The 22,405-nt window shown below is 32.0% G+C and overlaps 1 protein-coding gene across 2 annotated transcripts in view; it reads right to left on the minus strand.

Annotated features, from left to right (window-relative positions):
* The window catches only part of Ect2 (epithelial cell transforming 2), a 79,141-nt gene that overhangs the window by 32,874 nt on the left and 23,862 nt on the right, over window positions 1-22,405 (minus strand). For both annotated transcript variants that reach the window (XM_027942230.3, XM_027942225.3), the window contains 5 exons: window positions 10,373-10,492; window positions 5,450-5,518; window positions 4,082-4,192; window positions 3,340-3,436; window positions 1,425-1,506 (listed from right to left, as the gene is read on the minus strand). In XM_027942230.3, the coding sequence (XP_027798031.2) occupies window positions 1,425-1,506; window positions 3,340-3,436; window positions 4,082-4,192; window positions 5,450-5,518; window positions 10,373-10,492 (479 nt within the window). The remainder of the gene's footprint in view (window positions 1-1,424; window positions 1,507-3,339; window positions 3,437-4,081; window positions 4,193-5,449; window positions 5,519-10,372; window positions 10,493-22,405) is intronic.

Consider the following 22,405-nt stretch of genomic DNA (forward strand, 5'->3'; position numbering starts at 1 on the left):
CAAAAGTGTTATCCCGATTTCAGGATAACAAATCAAAAGTAGGAAAAAAAATTAAAAATAAAACCCAAAAATGTATAAAGGCTGGCAGGTGAAAACGTTAAAAACACCACAAGGATAAAATAAAATAAAAAATGTAACTCCATAACCCTTTCATCAGCAACAGAAGCTGGTATTAGCTAATTTGATGATTAATCTCTCACATAAGTGAATAATAAAGAGTTCCAACTGGATTTTCTCTCTAGAGCTAGTAAAGTTTCTTTCTAAGAGCTCCTTTGCAAGTGTTTCTTTCTTTTCTTTTTTTTCTTTACTTTCTTTCCATTTCAGTAATAGAGATTAACCCAGGGTCTCATGCATGCTAAACAGGCACCCTACCACTGAGGTATATCCCCAACCCTCCTTTGCAAATATTCTAATAAATGATGTCATAGATAAGAACCTCATGCATTCACAGGAATCATTCAATCAAATATTAAATACATTCATGTATAAAGTTCAAAGAGTTTAAGTGAATTTCATGAGGTAAAACAGGTAATGGCAAGAATCTTCCACTATAATCCTAATAGAAAAGATCATTTCTCATCAGACCTGTTTTCCAAATTAGACCTATAGTCAACAGCCTCAGTTTAACGATCAAGCCTCTCAAGTCAATTTCATTGAGTTTGGACTTGTAATACATCTCTAATCAATATGGTACTAGCAATTTAATTCCATAAAATTCTAGGTAAGAAAGAAAGAATATAGAAATATTATAAACCTTTTTTTTGTTTTGTTTTTAATTTACCTGGTCAAATTTCTGTTAGTATTTAGATAGTTCACATTAGTAAGAAAACAACAACATGCTATAACATAACTGAAGAAAATGTCTATTTGAGCATTTATAACATTTTTAAGTTTCTAAACCGTTATTCTGTCTACACATAATAATTTAATTTCAGAAACAAATGTTTTGATTAATAAATGTATTTGCCTCATCTTTTTATTTTTTTAATTATTATTATTATTTTTTTTTTTTTTGCAGTTCTCAGGGTTGAACCCAGGGCCTTGCACATGTTAGACAAGCACTCTATCCTAGGCTACATCCTCAGTCTCTTCTTGTCATTTTAATGTGCAGCTACACTATTAAAAACTAATTTATCCCAGGGCTTGGGAGGCTGAGGCAGGAGGATCTTGAGTTCAAAGACAGCCTCAGAAAAAGGTGCTAAGCAATTCAGTGAGACCCTGTCTCTAAATAAAATACAAAATAGGGCTGGGGATGTGGCTCAGTGGCCAAGTACCCCTGAGTTCAAATCCTTGGTACCAAAAAATAATAACAATAAGTTAGATATTATTTTATAAAAAGTTGCTATTGATACTCTTCTATTTATGACTAACATATCAATTCCATTCTAAATCTAAAGAATAAAAAACTAAAACAATGCACTTACGTCATTACTTCTTTAAGTGATCCAATAGCTTTTTCTAAAGTGCTTTTGTCAGGATTTTCATCAGCTGTATGCTTCTTAAGATCTATAAAAATAAAATGGCTGTTTCATAATTTTAAAAAATTCAATGGTTTCTGATCCAAGACTTAAAAATGTGGTCAATCTTGATATAGCCTGATTGTTTTTAAAAATAACATCTACCCTTCACTTAAAAAAAAAAAAAAGTTTTAAGCAATATTCCCTAACAAGCTTTTTCTTTTACACTTCACAATCAGGTATCCATACTTTTTTATTGACTAAATTTTTAGAAAATGTCACACTGATTTTCTTATTGAACTGTCTCAATTCCCTTCTAGTAACACTTGGGGACTAGTAGTAGAAGTTCATACTTCCCTTCTAGTAACACTTGGGGACTCCTAGTAGAAGTTCATACACATTGACTCTTTTTATCCAGGTTGCTTATTGTGTTCCTTGTGCCATCCTTGGCACATTCTTACCACATCTATGTTCAGTCTCATACCATGTCCACCCAATCTTTTATGTGGACTAATAAGACAAAAGGCTTACAGATCGCATTCATTTTAGTCATGACAACATTTGATAAATTTCTACAAGTACTTAATGCAATAAAATTGAGATATGCAAACGGAAAAAAATCACAGCTTGAGAAACTTGAAGGTTTGTTTATATACTGACATTATAATTTGTAAAATAGGATAGGTTTTAAAGAGGGGGGGAATTTTATAAGCTGGTAATTCTCAAATACATTAGATAATCACAATGAAAACAAAAATCAACTTTTTACAATTAGTACTTTACCTCTTACTAACCAAAACATTTTACAGAAAAAAACACAGATTAAACAGTCACAAAAATCAGCCTCCTTCTCTGCTGTACATATTACTATAAGCTTAGGAATCAAAATTCTTTATTGCAAATTTTTTGTTTGTAATTTAGCCTTACATTTTAATTTTTTTTAATGTAATAAAAGGGAAATACTGGGGAATGATATTAGCTAAATTATACTGTTATATTGTGTACATGTATGATTATATAATAACAAATTCCACCATTATGTACAACTATAACATATCAATTAAAAAATGGGGAAAAAAATTTTATAAGCCCAAAAAATAAAAAATAAAACCAAAACAGTAATAAAAACTGGCACTGTCCTAAAACTACTCACTACTTTAGTCTGCTGAATGTAGAAGAATAAAATATATATATGTATACACCCTCACACCCACATTCATATACATACTTTTTTTTTAACCAAAAGTAAAATTTATTCATAAAAAATCTTTGATGTCCAACTTTCTTCTACTGATATCTATAGTTCTAAAATAAATAGATACAGCTTTGAACAATCTAAGGAAAAATAAGAAAGTATAAGACCAAACATAAGGAATTTAACTAAAAATTTGGGACATATGTATCATCCCTTGCCTTTTAATTTTGTGGGTGAATTTTGTGGTACTTAAATATAAATTAATTTTGAATTAGTGACACACCATGAAATATAAGAAGATTTTTAAGTGGAAAGAAAAAGGATAAAATATTAGTCAACATAAGTAATTTCAGAACAAATAAAGTATTTCAGGTACTAAACTTAATTTTTATAGCATCTGTAATGTTTTTGTTTTGTTTTTTCTCTATTGTTATCCTTTCCTCTCATTGTATTATGATTATTCATTTATCTGTCTTCCTTGCTAGCCTGTGAGCTCCTGAGATATAGTATCTTCCTAATATTTGCAAGTGCTTTTTAAAGTTATCCATAAAGATGTTTTCTATATAAAAGATATACAAACTTTAATTCTCAAGTATAAGAAAATCTGAAAAGAAGAATTCAACTGTTTTAGAAAAATCAGTTCCATGAAAATACATGAAGTAATCTGAATACAGTCCAGACAAGTACCATTTAAAAGTAATGCAACACTGGGTAACCTCTGTACTGGTCGAATGAGAAGTTCAACAAGGCTTTGCCGTCCACATTCTGGTTTAGCTTGATTTATCTGAAAGGAATTAATTTATTCATTAAGTTTTCTTCAACGATTAGACATCTTACATTTATTAGATTACATCTGATCATAATTGTCCCTGATAAGACCTAATGGAGAAGACATGGGATCTCTGGCAAATCACTGTGGATAATAATCTTCCAGGACCTGAAATTTCCTCTTGGCCATCAAAGGTTAACATATTTTAAGGAAGTGAGTTCCTCTATAATCCTCTATATATCCCATCTTAATTTTCTCTTACATCTAGATTTTAAACAACAACAAAAAAAAGTTTTAAAATATTAAGTATGCTGGTACATTAGATAAACATATAAGGCACAGGTGAGGAAAGGCAACCATTAAAGGCAAAATGAAGTCTCGCTGGAAAATCGCTAGGTATTTTGAGAGTTAAAACAAGTATAATTTTTTTCTTTTTAAATAGCCATATACAACATCTTCATTTGCTCATTTGCCTTTTGTGCTCTACTACTTAATATATCAAATCTTCTGAAACAAAAAATATTTGTCACTTATACGTACAACTAAAATTAACAGACAATATTAGAGTGCTCTTATATGTAGGTAATTTTACTTAAATTATAATTTAATGAATTCCTTCAGAAATGATTCTGATTTTTATTTGAAAGATATAAAAATTACCTTGAGAAATGCATGAAATCTGGGTTTCTGTTTTTCACATTTAATAATAGTATCCTTGCTCATTTCAAAGAAGTTTACAAAGGGAGGGTAGGTTTTTACCAAATCTTTTGACTAGAAACAAGGGAAAAGAATCATTAATTTGTTATGCATATCACTTTTAGACAATGAAACTTAAGGTCAAATAATCCAGTCACAGTCTGACATCTTGAATGTAAAGGGAAAGTGTTTAAAGTAAGTTTCTTCAAGTAAGTTTCTTCACAAATTAAATACAAAAATTCATCTTCTAAACTTCCCAGTAAAGAGAGTTAATTGCTAAACACAGTACATTAACTTATAGTTTTAGAAACTTGAAAACCAAACAGAAGCAAAAGTATGTTAAATCTTATCATACTTACACAAATATAACAAAGAAAACTTTAAGACTTCACAAATTTTTAGAATATGTGAAAAAAATAGAATTGATCTACAGAAAATCTAAAAGCATGCTATATTATTTATTGAAGATTCCAAACCACCATTAAAATATCAACTATATTACCCAAAAATGCAAATGAGAAAAGGAAAACTATCCTGACACAAATAGGTATCAAAAAGATACATGGTAATGATTTGCATATGTGGATTCTTAATCAACCAGGAAAAAAACTTCTAAGAGGGGCTGAGGTTGTGGCTCAGCAGTAGAGTGCTCACCTAGCATGCGCGAGGCACTGGGTTCAACCCTCAGCACCACATAAAAATAAATAAATAAAATAAAGGTATTGTGTCCAACTGCAACTAAAAAAAATTCTAAAAAAACTTTTAAGAGACTATACGCTAAGGAAGGAAGTTAAAGAGAGGCCTTAGAAAACAGAAGTACATGTGCCAGTACTCAAGGCACTGACTTACAATTCCTATTCAAAGAAATTTAAAAAAAAAAATTATACAGTAAATCCTATTCACAGCACCTCACCAAAATTATTTTAATTTTATAAACAACCTAGGGAGTTCTTACTCTAATAAAGAAGCAATTCATTAGAAACCTTTAAACAGAAATAAACATAATGACAAACAAAAGTGACACCAACTAAGAAAAAAATAATAAAAATTTAACGTTTTCAAAAACTCATGAATCTGTGACCATTAGAAAGAGCAAATAACTTAACATAAAGTAAAATCTAGTGCAGTGCAACAAGTAGGGTTCTAACAATGATCGTGTGTTAAGTCATACATAGAAAACATGTTAGAAGTCAAGAAAAATTCCGATATATTTAATAAACAATCCTGTCAAAGTTTTAAAACATCTCACATTTCAAAAAGTAAATTTCCCTCTTTGCCAGTCCCTGATAATACTTCAATCTGAAAATTTTTAAAAAGGAAGAAACTACTTACATATTTAAGAAAGATATCACCAATGCTTTTGCTCTCATCCCAATTAATTATAAGGTCTTCAAGATCATCCTGAAATAGCACAAGTTGGAACATTTAAAATCAAGCTTGACACCTCCTTATTGGGAAAAAGCACTCCAAAAAATGTTTTAACTTAATGTATAAAAATAGTTCATACTTTGTTCTTCTCCTCAATAAGGAATTTTTTGTCTACAAAGAAAACATCCTTTGAAAAATAATTAAGAAAATATAAATAGTATCAGTCAATAAGACAAAACCTAACTTCTCAAAATGTTATCACATTCAATCTTTTCTTATTAACTATAAAGCTAACTGGTGGTGCTATTAATTAGAAAACTACATTTAATCCTGCTGCTAAAGCATGTTATTTAATATAAATTGACACATAAGGTTAACATGCCTATAATCCCAGAGACTCAGGTGACTGAGGTAGGAAGATCTCAAGCTTGGGGCCAACCTGGACAATTTAGCAAGCATGTCTCAAAATAGAATTTTTAAAAATCTGGACATGTAGTTCAGTAATAGAGTACTTGCCTACCATGTGCAAGCCCTTGGTTCAAACCACAAGGACAACCAAAAAACAAAACAAAACAAATTTTACTGACGGGGTCAGATGATAAATATTTTATTTATTTTTTTAGATCCTTTTAATTATACATCATATTAGGGTTCATTTTTAAATAATTATATAAGGATGGAATATAATTTGCTCTAATTCAGTACTATTTCCTTTTTCCCTTTCTTCTACTCTACTGATTTTCCTGCTATCTATTTAAAAGTTTGGGTTTTCTTTTTTGTTGTTGTTTCTTTGTTTGTTTGTTTTTAATTAGTGCCTTGTGAATATACACATGAAGGTAAGATTCACTTTGGTATATTCATACATGTACCCAGGAAAGTTAGGTCAGATTCATTTCACCGTACTTCCCTTTTCCCGTCCAGATGGTAAATATTTTAAGGCTTGCAGGCCCTATGGTTTCTGTCACAACTCTTCAGCTCTATAGAGTAAAAGCAGCCATATACAATATTCAAACAAATGAACATGGCTATGTGCTAATAAGACTTCCTTTATTAAAAAAACGATCAGGCTGGAGTTGGTTCATGAACCACAGTTTGCTAATCTCTAGTCTACAAAATTCCTCACACTAATTCTAAAATGTTACATTCTTGAAAATTTTAGAAAATATTCTAAAGCTTTATAATAAAACAAATTAAACGATTAAATGAAATGCCAAGAAATGACATTAGCTAAATTAAAATTCTAAGTGATTTTTAAAGTAAAAATCAATCAAGAGACTCTTCTACCAGCAGTTCTCCACATGTCATCCAAAGGAGTCAGTGGTGCATGCCTATAATCCCAGTGGCTAAGGAGGCTAAGACAAGAGGATCACAAGTTCAAAGCCAGCCTCAGCAAAAACAAGGGGCTAAGAACTCAGTGAGACTCTGTCTCTACGTAAAGTACAAAATAGGGCTGGGGATGTGGCTCAGTGGCGAGTGCCCCAGAGTTAGATCCCAGGTACCCCTCCCACCACAAACAACAACAACAAAAAAAACAACCCTAGGAAACACTTTCAGTGGGATCCATGAGATTAAAACTATTTTCATTTAGTAATATTAAGGCATTATTCGACTACTTCACTCACATTCTCTTACAAGTATACAGTTTTCTAGAAGCTACATGATATGTGATATTCCAACAGACTGAATGAATGCAGAGGAAATATAACTCATCTTTGTTTAAAGCCAAATAGTAAATAAAATACAAACAATGTAAAACATCACCACTCTTCTCAATAATAAATTCCTTGAAAATTGATTTTCATAAAGAATATATTATTTATGTAACCAGATAATCTATTATTATTATTTTAAATGAATTAATATATTTTAAAATTAGGTATCCTACATTAAAAAAAGACAAACTATAAGCCCTCACCAACTTTTAGTAAACAACTTTTAGAAGAAAATATAAGAGGATATATTTAAAATCTTGGATTAGGAACAACTTCAAAATTTAAAACTTTTGTACTTAAAAAGAACTTATATCCAGAATTTACACATGCTTACAACTCATTAAGAGGAAAAATAACCCAATGAATGGGCAACAGATGTAAGCAGATATTTCAAAGATGATATTCAAATTGCTAGTAAGGCATGCTGAAATGGTATTCAATGCCATTAATCACTAAGGAAATGCCAATTACAACCATAAGAGATTCCACTTCACTACTAGGATTGTTCTAATTTAGAAAAATAAAATAAAGATAATACTAAGTATTGATGAGAATGTGGAAAATTAAAGGAATGAAAACAAAAATAATGGAAAATCCTGGCAATTTCTCACAATCTTAAATATAAAATTACCCAGTAATTCTCCTTCTAAGTATCTTCTCAGATTTGCAAACAATGATCCCAGTAATATTATTCATAATCACCCAAACTTGGAAATAACATAAATGTGCATTAACTGGTAAATAATTTAAAAAAAAATCTGTTATGATGAATATAATGAAACATTCTTTTGTCATAAAATGAAATAAACTAACATGAACATCATATACAAACCTGAAAAACATGATAAGCAGGAGCAAGACCTAAGAGGTCATAAACTATATAAATGCATTTACATGAAATATCTAAGAAAAGACAAATTCATAGCTTAATGGTTGGCTGTGGCTAGTGATGGGGATTAACAATAAATGGGGATAAAAGATCTTATTGGGGTAGAGAATCAAAATATTTCAAAAGAGATTTATGATGATATTTACACCATTTGGCAAAGTTACTAAAACAATTAGAATGCACCTTTTAAATAGGTGAATTTAAAGACATGTATAATGATACATAAATAAAGCCATCAAAAATTGTTGCACCTAGTTTAATTTTCTTTTTTTTTTTTTTTTTAATTTTGAGTAGAGTTAATCCCAATAGATAAAATCCACACAGGGCTAGGGATGTAGTTCCGTAACACAGAACTTGTCTTGTATACATAAGATCCTTAGTCTCATCCCCAGCACAACAAAACAAGTTTCTTGATTTTTACAAACAAAAAGGGATTCTGAATCCAAATAATAAACCATTGTCTTATATTAGCACATTCAGAAACTTAAGAAGGGATAAAATAGCTTTCAAGGCATAAAAGTGAACTCAAAGTAAGAAAACTTTGACATAAGAACTAGGAAAGCTTATCTACTCAAAGCTGCACTTGAAAGAAAAAAGAAAAATATTATATATATGTCTAGCCTTGGGGCCATACAATGTAGTGGATACTGCGACAACTACCAAGGTTTACATACTGCCGCTAGGGCTTATTAGTCTTGTGCTCTTAGACCAGTTTCTTAACCTCTATGTAACTTAATTTCCTACTCTGAAAAATGAGGATAGCAATCATTCCTACCTCTTAGACAATTAAATGAGTTAATATTTGTACAGCATCTAGAAGAATCCCAAACAGACAGTAGTGCTCAATAAGTTATAATTAGCTTTATTTTCCTACATAAATATTTAATATAAAGAAGGGAACATAGAAAACTGAGATATAAAACAGAAAATACTTATAGTTCTGCCAGTGTATCTTATGGTATCTTTTTTAAAGCATGGAAGACTACAGAATGGATACATAGATATAGATACACATACCAAGTGCCAGTGTAGTATTAGACAAACAAGAATTCAAATACTGGATCTAATGTTTATCAAATGATTAACTTTGGAAAATTATTAAATCTCTGGATATAGCAGTCTCACGTGTATAAGATGTGTACAACAATAATATCAACTTCTTGCACTACAAATGTGGGAAAAATTCAGTAAATGGCTGGCTATATTTAAAAGAAAAAAATGAGCCAGCACAGTGGCATGTCTACAATCCCACCAACTCGGAAAGCTGACATGGGAGAATTGCAAGTTAAAGGCCAGAATTAGCAACTTAGTGAGAGCCTGTCTCAAAATTAAAATTAAAAAAAAAAAAAAGTTGGGAATGTGGTTCCCTTTAGATCTAGACAATAACTGAAATATGACTAAGGATTTTTGATAAAATGTAAGCATTTGATAAACTGCACTCCTACTAACTTACAATCTTTTAATATTTTTGCTTACAATGTACACTAAAAGAAATAACAATTTAATGTGTTTGAAAACATTATATAATTCAGTTTGATGCTTTATTTGGAATGTAGAAAAAACATTAATCAGTTTCACTCAAATTATCATATAGGAAAAATAAGAGAAACAAAGATAAACTATTGTTACTAAGAGTTCAGCATTCCAGGAGTGGTGATGCATGCCTATGCTCCCAGGTACTAAGGAGCCAAGTAGGAGGATAACTTACTCACTGGAGTTTGAGACCAGCTTGGGCAGCACAGTGAAACCTCCCCTCAAACAACAACAAAAAAGAGTTCAGCTAAATCTACCCCCAAATTACTATTTCCAGACTGACATCTGGAAATCCTGGAATTCTTCACCAAAGGAAAATGTTTAAGAAGAAAATAATACTGTCTTACATGGCTTGGGCATTTATCAGCCTAAACAGAGAAATAAATTAATGACCTCTAGGTCCCTTACAGCTTCATTTATTTTCAAACATATTCAAACTCAAACAAACCTACATAACCCAAGAACAATGACAGTAAAAAAGTAAAATTAGTACTAGGAATCACATTTCTATAGAAAAGATTTCATAAAGCCTTAACTCCTATTTTTAGTATTAATTGAAATCAAAAGATAAACAACAAATATTAATAAGGCACTAGAACAAAGGGGCAACCGATTGAAAGAAACAAATGAGGTAATAAGAAGTTTTCAACACAAAATTTATTAAGATAACTAAAAGATCATAATAATACACCCTATCCCAAAAAAAAAAAAAAAGAAAAAGAAATACTACCAACCTAAAGGATTCAAATTTACCTTTATCTTAGTGTGTACATCAAAGATATCTGGGATGCTACCAAAAATAGTCTTAATCTCTTCTGGTGCAAGGATAGGCCCACCACGCTGTCCTTCCTCTTCCAAGGGTACCTGAAATAACTAAATGAAGAAAAGCGCTAATTAAAATAGATTGTAGGAAAGGAACAAAAGGAACAAAATACAGATAGTGGTAAAGAGGGACAAAATGTTGATGTGAAGAAAAATAGTAATAATAAATACTTTCCCTAAATTGGATACATTTTTTCTCATAACATTTCTATTCACTTACTTATATACTTATGTATGTATATGTGTGTGCGTATATATACACCCTCATCAGGAAATGTTATCTTACCTTAGAAACTAATATAATTTTATCACGGTTTTATAAAATGAAATTAAAATTGACAAGAATAATTTCTACTTCTTTATTCAACATAAAAAAGAAATCAATAACCAATCATTTCCAGACATATAGTTAATATGAAGTATTAAATGTTTTAGAGACTGTAGTATAAAAACTTGATGTAAAGGAAAACTGAATTTGATGCTAGAAGATCTATTTGTGTCCATGTTGTTGCTTATATCAATTCAAAATTATAAAAGGAAAAAATCTCCAAGAACTAATAAATGTATTTTCAATGATTGAAGGATACAAGGGCAGACATATATACATACACACGCGTGCACACACACACACACACACCTTAACTATAATATACCAGTAATATACAAGCTGAAAATAAAATTTAAAAACAGTAACATTTATAACAAGAAATTAACTTACTTAGGTGTAAATATCATAAGACAAATAATTCTAAAAATTTCAAAAAGCTGATAAAAGAAAAGGAGCTAAAAAAAAGAAGACATACTGTCATGGATTCAAAGACTCAACCCAGTAAAAATGTCAATTCTCCTACCAATTCACCTATGGATTTTAAGCACATGCCCATCAAGGACATTTTGTAGATACAGAAAATCTGATCCTAAATATTTCTTTGTAAATGCAAAGAAACATCTTCTTAAAAAGCTATACTATTCAAGACTGTGTGATATTGTGAGAGGAAAAACACAGATCAATAGAAGAGAATTAAGGTCAGAAAAAACACCCTATGCAAATATTGCCAAGTAATTTTAGGGAAGGATGCAAAACAATTCAATAGAAGGAAAGGAGAATAATCTTTCAACAAATGGTATTAGAACACCATTTGCTATAGCCACAAATGAACATCAGCCTAAATATAACATCTTATATGAAAATTACCTCAAAATGGATCGGAGACCTAAAAACTGTGAGATATTTAGAAAAGAAAATCTTCATGATTTAGTTTAAGTAGAGTTCTTAGACATGACCTCAAAAGCATTATTTATAAATGAAAAACTCATAAACTAGACTCATAAATTTAATAAAAATGTAAAACTTTATCAGCAAAAGACATTTAACAAAATTAAAGACATGCTATGGACTATGAATATTTACAAATCACATACCTGACAAAGGACTAATATCCAAAATATATAAAGAATCTAAAAACTCAGGAAGAAGTAGGCCAATTTAAAAATAGGCAAAAAAAAAAAGTGAAGTTATTTTTATGAAAATAGATAAAGATGTCAAGAATAGATGTTCAAGATCATTACTCATTATGGAAATGAAAACTAATGTCACAATGAGATAACACCACATACCTAATAAAATGCTAAAATAAAAAAAATACTGATACTGGCCAGGTATACTGTCGCACTCCTATAATCCCATCTACTTAGCTGAGAGGCTGAGGCGGAAGGATTACAAATTGAAGGCCAGTCTTGGCAACACAGCAAGACCCTGTCTCAAAATTTTAAAAAGCTGTTGATATAGCTCAATGGTAAAGTGTCCCTGTGTTCAATCCCCAGCAAGAGGATGGGGAAGGGAGGTGGACAGACACAGAGACAGGAACTGATCCTTTCAAGCACTGGTAAGAATATGAGCATTAATATCATACATTGAATGCAAAACTATATAGCACCTCTGGAAAAACATTTGTCTGTTTCTTAAAATGTTAAACATTTCTTACCAAATGATCCAACAACCCCACTCCTGAGTATTTACCCAAGAGAAATGAAAACTCATGTTCATATAAAACCGATACATAAATATCGATAAAAGCTCTATTCATAATTGCCAAAAATGGAAATACCACAATATCGGCTGCAAATGAGTACAACTACTCTGGAAAACAGTATGGATTTTGCAAAAAACTAGGAATGGTACAACCACATGACCCAGCTATCCCACTTCTTGGTATTTATCCAAAAGATCTAATATCAGCCTACTATAGCAATACAGCCACTTTAATGTTTACAGCAGCACAATTCACAACAGCCAAATTATGGAATCACCCAGATGCCTGTCAATAAATGAATAGATTAAGAAAATGTGGTATAGATATACAATGGAGTTCTACTCAGCCATAAAGAAGAATGAAATAATTATATTTACCAGTAAATGGATAGAAATGGGGAAAAACAGGCTTAATGAAACAAACCATACTCAGAAAATGAAGAGTCAAATATTTTCTCTCATATGCAGAAGCCAGAGCTAGAGCAAGACAAGGGAAAGAAGGCAGTTGGTAAAGGGATTGAACACCATAAAGACATAGGGAAGATCAGTGGAGTAAGTAGAAGAATGAGGAAGGAAGGGAAAGAAAAATGGAATGAATGCAACAAGATATATAAAGGTACTAAAGGGAATATCACCTTTATGTATATGTAGAAAAAAGAAAGCTTCCTACAGTACAGGGAGAATAAGGGGAGGGAAGGTTGGGAAAAGTGGAGTGTGGATATTGGGATTGAAATCAAATTCCTTAGGGCTGTGGATATAGCTCAGTTGGTAGAGTGCTTGCCTCACATGTACAAGGCCCTGAGTTCAAGCCCCAACACCATTAAAAAAAAGTATTTGAAACCAAGTTCCTTGCATGTATGATTTTGTCAAAATGAAATTAACTCATATACTATGTAAATTATAGTGCTCTAATAATATTTAAAAAAAAAAAAAAAGCTAGGGCTGGGGTTGTAGATCAGTGATAGAGTGCTTGCTTAGAACATGTGAGGCACTGGGTTCAATCCTTGGCACCACATAAAAATAAATAAATAAATAAAGTCATTGTGTCTATCTACAATTAAATATATATAAAGAAGCCAACCTCATTAGGTTGTATGCCATATGATTCCACTTACATGACATTCTCAAAAAATATGAAAATTGCAATGATGAAAAAGAGACTGGCTGGGAGAGGGACAAAGGTGTGACTTATAAAGGAAAAGCATCAAGGAATTTTTGGAGAATGAAAAAATGTTCTACAGCCTAATTGTGGATGCACAAATATTCATGTGTTAAAATTTATAGAACTGCATATCTCCCCAACAAAACTAAAATTTTAAAAGGTCAATTGTTCTTTCAAAGTAAGCAAAATAATAATAATGTATTATTGGGCTCTTAATATATAGAGAGGTAAAATGAATGACCATAATAACACAAAGAACAGAAGGGACTGACTAGAAGTAAAACACACACATGGGAAAAAAAGTAAACTGTAAATACCTGAAGATTAAGAGCTATTAATATTTTTTTAAAAAAAGAAAGATATGAAGTCAGTAATCTATCAACTGAGGATATAAAAATCAGTAATTTAAGCTTCCACTAGAAAGTGAAAACCAAATTGAATCCAAAGAGAAGAAGTAAAAATTCGAGCAGAAATCAATAAAATTGAATATAAGAACTCAGTAAAGAAAAAAAAAAAAAAAAATCAACAAAACCTGAAGGTGGTTCTTTGAAAAGATGAATAAAATCAGTAATTGTCTAGCCAGGGTAACTAAGAAAAAAACAGGACACAAATTACTAATATTAAAAAGTCTATTTAGTTTCTTTGTCTATTGATTGATTGGGTTGTTGTTTTTGTTGTTGTTATTGTTTTAATATTATTTTTTGGTGTAGATGGACACAACACAATGCGTTTTATTTTTTTTTATGTGGTGCTGAGGATCGAACCCTGGTCCCGCCCGTACTAGGCGAGCACTCTACCACTGAGCCACAATCCCAGCTCCTTGTTTTGTTTTTTGATGTTAAGTTTTTTTTGAGTTATTTGTATATCCTGGATATAAATGCCCTATCTGAGGAGCAGTTGAGATTTTCTCCCATTCTGTAAGTTCTCTCTTCATGCTTTTGATTGTTTCCTTTGCTGTGAAGAAGCTTTTTAATGATTTCTGGTTTTACCTCCTATACATCAGGAGTCTTGTTAAGGAATTCAGTTCCTGAACCAACATTTGGAGTGCTGAGTCTACATTTTCTTTTAGCAGGAGCAGGGTTTCTGGTCTAATTCCTAAGTCTTTGATCTACTTTGAGTTCAGTAGTGTGCAAGGTGAGAGATTGGGGTTAAATTTCATTCTACTATATATGTATTTCCAGTTTTTTTTTTCAGTGCCATTTGTTAAAAAGGATATCTTTTCTCCAATGTATGTTTCTGGCACCTTGCCAAATATGAGACAACTGTATTTATGTGGGTTTGTCTGTTTCTTCTATTCTACTCCATTGGCCTTCATGCCTGTTTTGGTGCTAATAACTATGCTGTTTTTGTTACTAAAGCTCTGTAGTATTAACAAATAACCCAACCAATAAATGGGCAAAGGAACTAAACAGAAACTTCTCAAAAGAAGAAATATAGTCAACAAATATGCAAGAAAATGTTCAACATCTCTAGCAATTAGAGAAATGCAAATATAAACAAACACTGAAATTTCATCTCACTCCAGTCAAAACAGCAATTATCAAGAACACAAATAACAATAAAGTTGGTAAGGATATGGGGAAAGGGATACACTCATACATTATGGTGGGATGACAAAGTGGTACAAACACTCTGGAAAGCAGTATGGATTCTTCAGAAAACTTGGAACGGAACCACCATTTGACCTAGTCATCCCACTCCCCGGTATATATCCAAAGGCGTTAAAATCAGCATACTACAGTTGACACAGCCACATCAATGTTTATAGCAAACAATTCACAATAACTAAGCTATGGAGCCAACTTAGGTGCCCTTCAAAAGATTATAGAAAATGTGGTATATATACACAATAGAGTATTACTTAGCCATAAAGAATGACTTTACAACACTTGCCAGTAAATAGATGGATCTACAGTCTGTCATGCTAAATGAAATAAACTAGTCACAAAAGCCAAAAGTTGAATATTTCCTCTGATATGTAAAAGCTAATTCACAATTGGGGTGGGGGGATGGTAAAAAATGTTCAACATCTCCAGCAATTAGAGAAATGCAAATCAAAACTAAAAGATTTCATTTCACTCCAGTCAGAAAGGCAGCTATTAAGAATACAAACAATAATAAGTGTTGGTGAGGATGTGGGAGAAAAGGTATACTCATACATTGCTGGTGGGACTGTAAATTGGAGTAACCAATCTGGAAAGCAGTATGGAGATTCCCTGGAAAACTGGGAATGGAATTACCATTTGACCCAGCTATCCCACTCCTCGGTTTATACCCAAAGGATGTAAAAACAGCATACCACAGTGAGGAAGCCACAATTCACAATAACTAAATTGTGGAACCAACCTAGATGTGGTATATATACACAATGGAATTTTACTCAGAATTAAAAGAAAAAAATCATTGCATTTGCAGGTAAATGGATGGAGTTGGAGAATATCATGCTAAGTGAAGTAGGCCAATTCCTAAAAACCAAAGGTTGAATGTTTTCTCTGATTTGTGAATGCTGCTCCATAATGGGGGTGGGGGGAAGCATGGGAGGAATGGGGAAATTTAGATAGGGCAAAGGGGAGGGAGGGGAAGGGAGGGGGCAAAAAAAAAAAAAAGGCTGGGTGGTTAAAAAAGAGTTGTGTGGAATAGAAAAAGGGGAATGAATGGAAGGGAAAAGGAATGAGAAAAGGAAAGACAATAGAAGGAACTTGACTTAACTTTCCTATATACATATGTGAAAACACCACAGTGAATCTCACCATCAAGTACATCCATAAGAAATTATTTTTTAAAAAATAACTAGGATAAATGGCAGAAAGATCAGTAGAGTAGAGGAAAGGGAACAAGAAATGGAGCAGTGGAGGGGAATGGGAGGTATTAAGGACTAAATTAGAATAAGATGTATTCCATGCTTTTACCATTATGTTAAAATGCATTCTGTTATATATCACTAAAAAGAACCAATTAAAAAAAGAAAAATACAAAAAAAAAAAAAAAAGAAATAAAAACTGTGACATCACTACAGATGCCAATGACATGAAAGGTACAGTTCCTGACTTATGATTTTAACTTTATGATGGTGTGAAAGTGACATGCATTTAGTAGAAACCATGTTCATATTCTGAATTTTAAATTTTGATCTTTTCCTAGGCTAGCAGTATACACTATAATATATTGTGTTGCTAAGCTATGATGTCCCATAGGTTAGGGGATTTCAATGAATTTTTGATGTAACCATATTTTGAACATAGGGTTCACCCTACAGACAGACACAAATAGAAGGTGTATGGGGGGACGTATGATTTGTAAAGAGTAGACTAGCAGAATTTTAGGAGTTCTTAAAAAATAGTAATAATTTTGTTACTATTTTTGTTACTATTTGTGTGTTAGGGTAGAACCAAGGGCCTCTGTGTGCTAAGCATGTACTCTACATATTCAGCCCCCGTAAAACAGTAATAATTCTTTGTTTTTCTCATTTATATTTTGTTTTATCATACAATTCTTAACTTAAAACAAACCTATAAATTCCAAATACACACCCACACCCACATACACATAATCAAGCTTTCCATTTCTACTAGTAGGGTGAACCCTACCTGCAAAAATCAACTAAAAATGTTTAATTAAGAAAACCAGGTCTGGGGATGTGGCTCAAGCAGTAGCGTGCTCGCCTGGCAAGCGTGCGGCCCGGGTTCGATCCTCAGCACCACATACAAACAAAGATGTTATGTCCACCGAAAACTAAAAAATAAATATTAAAAAATTCTCTCTCTCTCTCTCTCTCTCTCTCTCTCAAAAAGAAAAGAAAAACCAGATACATCAGTAAGCTCATAAGAAACTGGGGTGACTTTAAAAGTTAAAATCAGAGTGAAAACAAAAAGTTTAGTACTAAAGCCAACTTTTGCCCTCAAGGACACTTGCCTAATCTAATGAAAATTTAAGTTCCACCTATAGAAGCTGCAGCAGGCACAGAGACTAACATTACAAAGCCTACTTTCCAACCTACCACCAAATTCCAGTAAAAATGAAAATGTGCATAGCATATGGCTCAGCAATTCCAGACTTTTTATCCAAAATGTTTTCTAGGAGACATGTTTACATATGAATATCCACAGTAGCACTGCTAATAACGATAAAAAAAAAAAAAAACAGAAAACAAGAAACCTAAAACTTACAATAACCCATATGTCTATTACAACAGAATCGTTAAAAAAATAGGTATAATCACAAAGGAAAAGAATTAATTGTTTTGGGTAATAATGTGTATGCCTACAATCCTAGCAATATAGGAGGCTGAGGCAGAAGGATCACCAAATTCAAGGCCAGCCTTAGCAACTTAAAGAGACTCTAAAATACTTAGAGAGACTCTATCTCAAAATGAAAAATATAAAATAAAAAAGGACTAGAGATGGAGTTCAGTGGTAAAGAACCCCTGAATTCAATCCCCAGTACTGAAAAATAAAAAGAATTACAGCTACATGCATTGACAAAGATAGATTTCAAGAATACTTCTATTTGTTAAAAAAAAAAAAAAAAAAGTAATTTGCTTTAAAGGTATAAAAATGATTATAAAACTTGTATTCTTACACATATGTGATATGTGTACCAGGGATCTATAAGTACAAAATTTCAGATAATGATTATTTCTGATCAGAGGGAAAGGAATGGGAAAAAAACACAATAAAGGTCTCAAAAATACCTGTAATCAATTTTTAAGTATTACTCTTTCTAGTCATCAGTTCATTCAAAGTCCTAACCAAAATACATCACTTTTCATTAAAAATCTCCCGGTAGTCTTAAGATATAAACTATCCTAAAATAGCTCTACTATATTTGCTTTAATCCCCCATATGAAATTAGGTAGACAGTCAGGTATAGTGGTACATATCTATAATCCTAGTGACTTGCATGGCTGAGACAGGAGGATCAAAATTTTGAGGCCAGCCTCAGCAACTTAGTGAGACCCTGTCTCAAAATAAAAAATAAAAAGGATTTGGGAATGTAGTTTTGTGTTTTGAGTACCCCTGGGTTCAACAGCCAGTATCAAAAAATTAAAATAAAGAAGCTAAAAACTATTGATTCTACCTTTCTAATATTTCTGAAATATATCCTCTTCATTTTTACTGATTCAACCCTAAGAAGTTCAGCACCTCAAAATCTCTGATGAACTAGTAAGATAATCTCCAAACTTGTCTCTATCTCTACAATCTACCCTCTTCAACATCTCCAAAGTCAACATCTTCAAAGTAAACCAAGTTATCTTTCTGAAATGTATAAGTCAGATGTAATTATTATTCCCCCTTCACATTATAAATTTTCCTACAGCTTGTGGATAAATACACTGTTCAAAGGTCTTCGAGTCTGACACAGACCATCTTATCTCAACTTTCTCTATATCCACGCGCTACTCTACCTTGAATGATATACTTCTTCCATCACTTGGACTGTTTGCCCAATCTCAAACAGACTTCCCACCCATATTGTTTGCATGTACCAATCATAACTATACTTTAAAATTTTACTTCAATCGTTACTTTCTTTATGTTGCTTTTCTGATGTAAAAGTCACAGAATTCTAGACTAACACCTTCCCTAAGCTAGAAGAGTAGTAAAACTCTCAGTTTACAAATTTAATAGCATAACTAAACCTCCCTTGCAATGTTTATTATCTTACAATGTTCATAACTTTCCACATGGTAACAATTAGATTATTTCTCCTCTTTCACTAGAACTTCCTTTAAAACAGAAATCCTCTTTAATACTTGGCTCAATAGTTTATATTAGGAGTCAACAAAGGATTATATAGAATAAATAAACTTTCTGGATATTCATTTAGTTTGAATAGCTATGCTGAAACTAATTTATTCCAAATACAATTCAAAATAAGAAAACACTAGGCCTAAAACAAAGCTTTGAGAGAATACTATCATGAATTTAGGTTTGCATAAAACATTTGATGAGGGGCTGGAGTTGTGGCTCAGTGGTAAAGTACTCATCTTGCACGTATGAGGCACTGGGTTCAATCCTCAGCACCACATAAAAAATAAATAAATAAAATAAAGGTACTGTGTTCCATCTACAACTAAAATATATATTTTTTAAAAACTGATGAGTTTATACTAAGCAAAGTAGTATGAAAACTTGTCTCCAGTCTAATGATTTTATGGGTTTTTTAAAAAGGAGTTTTCATGAATTTATTTAACTGATATGAAAATTAGAATTCTGAAATTTTGGTGCCTTTTACCATGGCGTGAAAAGATTTACATTTCTAGGTAATAATGGCTACCAAAGTACATGAATAGTATACGGTAAAGGAATTTTCTGATACTCAACCACATTGTTTCACTATAAATACTTACACTATATACTATAAATACAAGAAGTTCATCTATGATGATTTCCCTTGAGAAAGAGCAAAGCTGATTTAAAAATAAGTTTAAAACAGGAAAAGGCCTCATAAAACATTAACTACTGCTAATAAAAAAAAGTTGTGGGGCTGGGGATGTGGCTCAAGCGGTAGCGCGCTCGCCTGGCATGCGTGCGGCCCGGGTTCGATCCTCAGCACCACATACAAAGATGTTGTGTCTGCCGAAAACTAAAAAATAAATATTAAAATTCTTTAAAAAAAAAAAAGTTGTGAACACAAATCTCTATGACCATCAAGAAAGAAGTCTTTTCATTTCTTATTCATGCATTTTACCAATGGTATAAGCAATTAAAGGCCATTAGATTGGACTTGAAGGAATCAGGGTTTTTCCCCTCATTTTTTTAATGAGTACATCACAGTTGTACATAATAATGGAATCTGTTGTTACATATTCACAGATGCATACAATAACACAATATAATTTGGGGCTAGAGTTGTAGCTTAGTGGTAGAATGCTTGCCTGGCATGTGTGAGGCCCTGGGTTCATTTTAAAAAAATAAATAAATAATATAATTTGGCCAATACTATTCCCCAGTATTTCCCCTTTCCATTTTTTCCTCCTTCCCTCTGATCCCTTTCCTCTATTTTACTGATCTCCTTTTTATTTCATGAGATCCTCCCCACCTTTTTTTTTCCTTTTTAAAAAAAAAAAAATAGCTTCCACATGAGAGAAAACATATGAACTACTGAGTTTGACTTATTTCATTAACATGATGTTCTCAAATTCCAAACATTTTCCTGTGAATGACATAATCTCATTTTTCTTTATGGATGAATTGTGTGTATATATACACCACATTTTCTTTATACATCCATCTGCTGACAAATACCTAAGCCAGTTCTAGTTTGGCTATTGTGAATTGTGCTGCTATAAGTATGGATATGCACCTATCACAGTTATGCATGTATGCTGAGTTTAATGCCTTAGGATAAATATTGAGGGGTGGTATAGTTGGGTCCATTCCTAATCTCTTGAGGAAACTCCATACTGATTTCCATAGTGGTTGTACTAATTTATAATCCCACCAACAGTGTACAAGTTTTCCTTAAGGAGTCATTTTAAGAATTCAAACAAATTCTGTTTAAAACTAAACTCATATCAAAAACTCCCTATTATTGTCTACTCAAAGATAAGTCTGGTGGCCTCAACTTTATTTTCTTGACAGTATGTAAAATTATCTCCTTCACTACCTAAAACTAATGTATTCCTTTTCTTTCTTTCTTTTTTTTCTTTTTTTTTTTTTGGTACCAGTGATAGAACCCAGGGGTACTTAACCACTGAACCACATCCCCAGCCCTTTTCATTTTTTATTTTGAGACAGGGTCACACTAAGTTGCTTAGGATTTACTAAGTTGCTGAGACTGATATTGAATTTTCGATCCTACTGCTCCAGACTCCCAAGTCACTGGGATTACAGGCATATGCCACCATGCCCCACTATTATTCCTTTTCTTTACAGGTGCCTAAATAATGTTCTATTATTGTATCTTTCAGAGCACTGAATGTCAATTTACTCCTTAATATCTTCTTCAATCTTACCCTATAAAGATTCAATAAAATTGTTTTTCTTTAGAAATAACTTCATAGTACATTTCAATATTGGTAAGCAGGGCTGAGGATATAGCTCAGTGGTAGAGCTCTTATCTACCATGTGCAAGGGCCTGAGTTCAGTCCCCAGTGCCAGGAAAAAAAAATGTAAAAACACACACACACACACACATATATACATACATACATATGTGTGGGTGTGTGTGTATATATTCTTTATATAAGAATAACCACTGCATATTTCATGGGTCACATGAAATGATTACTAAAAAATTACTGATATCAATATTGTTATGCTTCATTACTACTGCTTAGACAATCTTTTTCTCATGTATACTGTATTAAATACAGCAATGATTTATTACACACTTTCAAAAAAATTTTGTACCATTTCCAAATATAAATGCAGTACTTTGACAATGTCAAAGTTGTCAGAATCACAATGGAGTCCCTTGTGTCAATTCTAACCAAAGGAAACTAAATAAATCCAGGAAGTTATGAAGGAAGGGTCCTTAGATATAATTGCATGATAGTAAAAACACAAAAGACTTCCGAAAACAAAAATTTCCAAGAAGTCACCACAATCTTATACAAAAAGTACTTTCACAAAGGACATCTGACCAGCAATTGTTTGTTCAACCTTGAACTGACATTACTCTCATTAACCATCAGGAACAAGCATTATTATTTCAAAATATTGCATGTAATCCTTTACATTTTTGTCTTTAAAAACTTTCCCTTGCTTCAACCTCTCTGAATACTATGACCTGCATATTCCCAACAAAATGCTGTTATTCCCAAATA

Source organism: Marmota flaviventris, chromosome 8 (genome assembly GCF_047511675.1).
Source record: "Marmota flaviventris isolate mMarFla1 chromosome 8, mMarFla1.hap1, whole genome shotgun sequence".
NCBI classification, from domain to species: Eukaryota; Metazoa; Chordata; class Mammalia; order Rodentia; family Sciuridae; genus Marmota; species Marmota flaviventris.